The sequence below is a fragment of the Tupaia chinensis genome, unplaced genomic scaffold (assembly GCF_000334495.1).
Source record: "Tupaia chinensis unplaced genomic scaffold, TupChi_1.0 Scaffold000067_1, whole genome shotgun sequence".
In the NCBI taxonomy this organism is placed as follows: domain Eukaryota; kingdom Metazoa; phylum Chordata; class Mammalia; order Scandentia; family Tupaiidae; genus Tupaia; species Tupaia belangeri.
The window spans coordinates 2,768,559-2,770,691 of NW_006159526.1; the positions used below are offsets into that span (position 1 = coordinate 2,768,559).

The window sequence follows — 2,133 nt, forward strand, 5'->3', positions numbered from 1 at the left end:
TCGGGGGCTCTAACCGCAGTCAGCTACGTGGGAGTCCAGTGACATAATAATTATGCCATCGGCTGGTCCCGATAAATAATTATTGAAGAAAAAAAGAAAAAGGGAAGAAATGAAATGAACATAGCAGGCGCATGTGCATGTATTCCCAAAATCCTGACAGAGGAGAGAAGGAATTACGGCATGACCGTGTCCCACTGAGGGGACCTTTCTCGTCACACTCTCTCACTCGGTCTGCCTCTTCAAAGCCAGGCCAGGGTGAAGTGTTTGATTTCAAGGTGCTCTGGTCCTTCTGGGAGATGCAGAAGTGGGGCCCCCAGCCCAGGCGGTCCTCGGAGTCGCACAGACAGTGGCTAGGAGATCCAGAAGGGGCGATCAGGGTACCGGGAAGGGCAGTGGTGGGAGTCCGGCCTCTGTGGCACGGTGGGTGGTGTACTGAACTGTGGTGCTGGGAGCCACTGGCCTGGCCAGCCGTGGACTCGGGTCCCAACACAGAGGACATGAAACATGCCAGGTGCATGCGCAAATGTGCCCAAGATACCGGCGGGCTGGGGAAGGATTATTGCAGCGAGACCAGGTCCTGCTCGGGGTGCGTCCCTGGCGCGGTCTCTCCCTCCGCACGCGCACCGCCCATGTTTATGTACACTCTGCCATGAAGGAGCTACAGGAAACTACGAAACTTAATAGGGGGCGTAATCTGGGTGCCCTGGGGGTGGCCGCACATGGTGACCCCCTCCCCCATCTCTCCCCACAGGAATTGGTTTACAGAGACATTTGGCAAAGTGAGAGATACATTCAAAGCAACTTTCTCCTGAATACCCGGAGAGCCACAGCCCGGTCGGTGCCCAGGAGTCCTCCATGATGCCCCGGGTCGCCCCTCCCCACCAATAAACATCCTGTAGAGAGTTCTCTCTGTGTGCTTCTTCACCGTGGGGAGGGCTGCGGGAGGCGGGAGCTGCGCCTTAGGGACTCCTGGCAAGGATGCCCATGCCCCGGGCTGAGGAAGTTTTAAGGTCATGAGCTCCAGGGTCTTCACAAGAACCTCGTGGGCTGGGCGCTGCGGCCCAGAGAAGTCACGAGAGCAAGGTCATGCAGCAGGAAGTAGAGGGTAGGTCTGGACCCTTAGCCTGGAGCTGCGTTGCCATACTGCACTCCTGGCTGGGCTTCCCGAGATAAGGAAGCAGGTTTGATTCATCACGGCACGCAGTAGGCCCACATTCAACTAACTGGGTAACTAACGGTGCTATAGAAGAGGGCAAGAGGGAACCACCCTGCAGAGCCCCCAAAGAGACTGACAGGATCCTCCTTCCCAGTCTCAGCTTAGGTGCCTCCTCCTCCAGAAAGCCCTCAAGCCTCAGACAAGATCATGAGCCTTTGTCCCAGTTCTGCCCATTCTGTGTCATCACTGGGTTTAGTGAGCCCCAGGAGAGCAGGGCCAGGGCTATTGTCACCACCATGTTCTCGAGCAGAGTCCAGCATAGAACAAGTTCCAGTGGGTGGTCAAATATTTTTGGTAAAGTCAATGAGTATGCTAAATCCGAATAAAAGTATATCTTAACCCATTGGATTCCTGCAAAGCTAGAAGGTAGTGGGTGTCACTGCTTCTATTTTGCAGCTGAAGAATCAGGCCCAAGTCACTTGCCTCGGGTCGAATGTGGGTACAGCGGGGATATGAACCCAGGCAGGGGGTTCTAGGGCCACGTGCTTTCTCCACTGGCCTCCCTCAGTCACTCTCTGGACATACCTGATGCAGCTGTACGCACATGCCTGGCCCCAGGACTTATTTGCATTATCAAGCATATTAAAAGAGTGGACGAGGGCCAGCAGGTGGTGTGGTGGTTAAAGTGCTAGACTCCCACGTGGCCAACCACAGTTCGAGTCCCAGACCTGGTGGCTGGAATATCACACTGGGCGCCCGTGCATGCATGCCCAAATCCCAGGAGAAGGCTTTTTGGCGTGCTCATCCCCCCACGGGTGATTTCTCACTTTCTCTCTCCCTCTGGCGAGTTCACATGTTCTATAGAAAAAAATTTTAATAATTATTTAATTTATTATAATTTTTTTTACAGGTTTTTGCTATAGGGCGTGTGCTCTCGCCAGAAAGACAGAGAGAGACAGAGAGACAGAAAGTGAGAA

At 54.0% G+C, this 2,133-nt stretch overlaps 1 protein-coding gene across 1 annotated transcript in view; it reads left to right on the top strand.

Annotated features, from left to right (window-relative positions):
* The window catches only part of APOC1 (apolipoprotein C1), a 4,545-nt gene extending 3,640 nt beyond the window's left edge, over nucleotides 1–905 (top strand). Inside the window, exon 4 of the mRNA XM_006142066.3 lies at nucleotides 752–905. Coding sequence (XP_006142128.1) covers nucleotides 752–812 — 61 coding nt within the window. The 3' untranslated portion in view covers nucleotides 813–905. The remainder of the gene's footprint in view (nucleotides 1–751) is intronic.
* The last annotated feature ends 1,228 nt before the right edge of the window (nucleotides 906–2,133 follow it).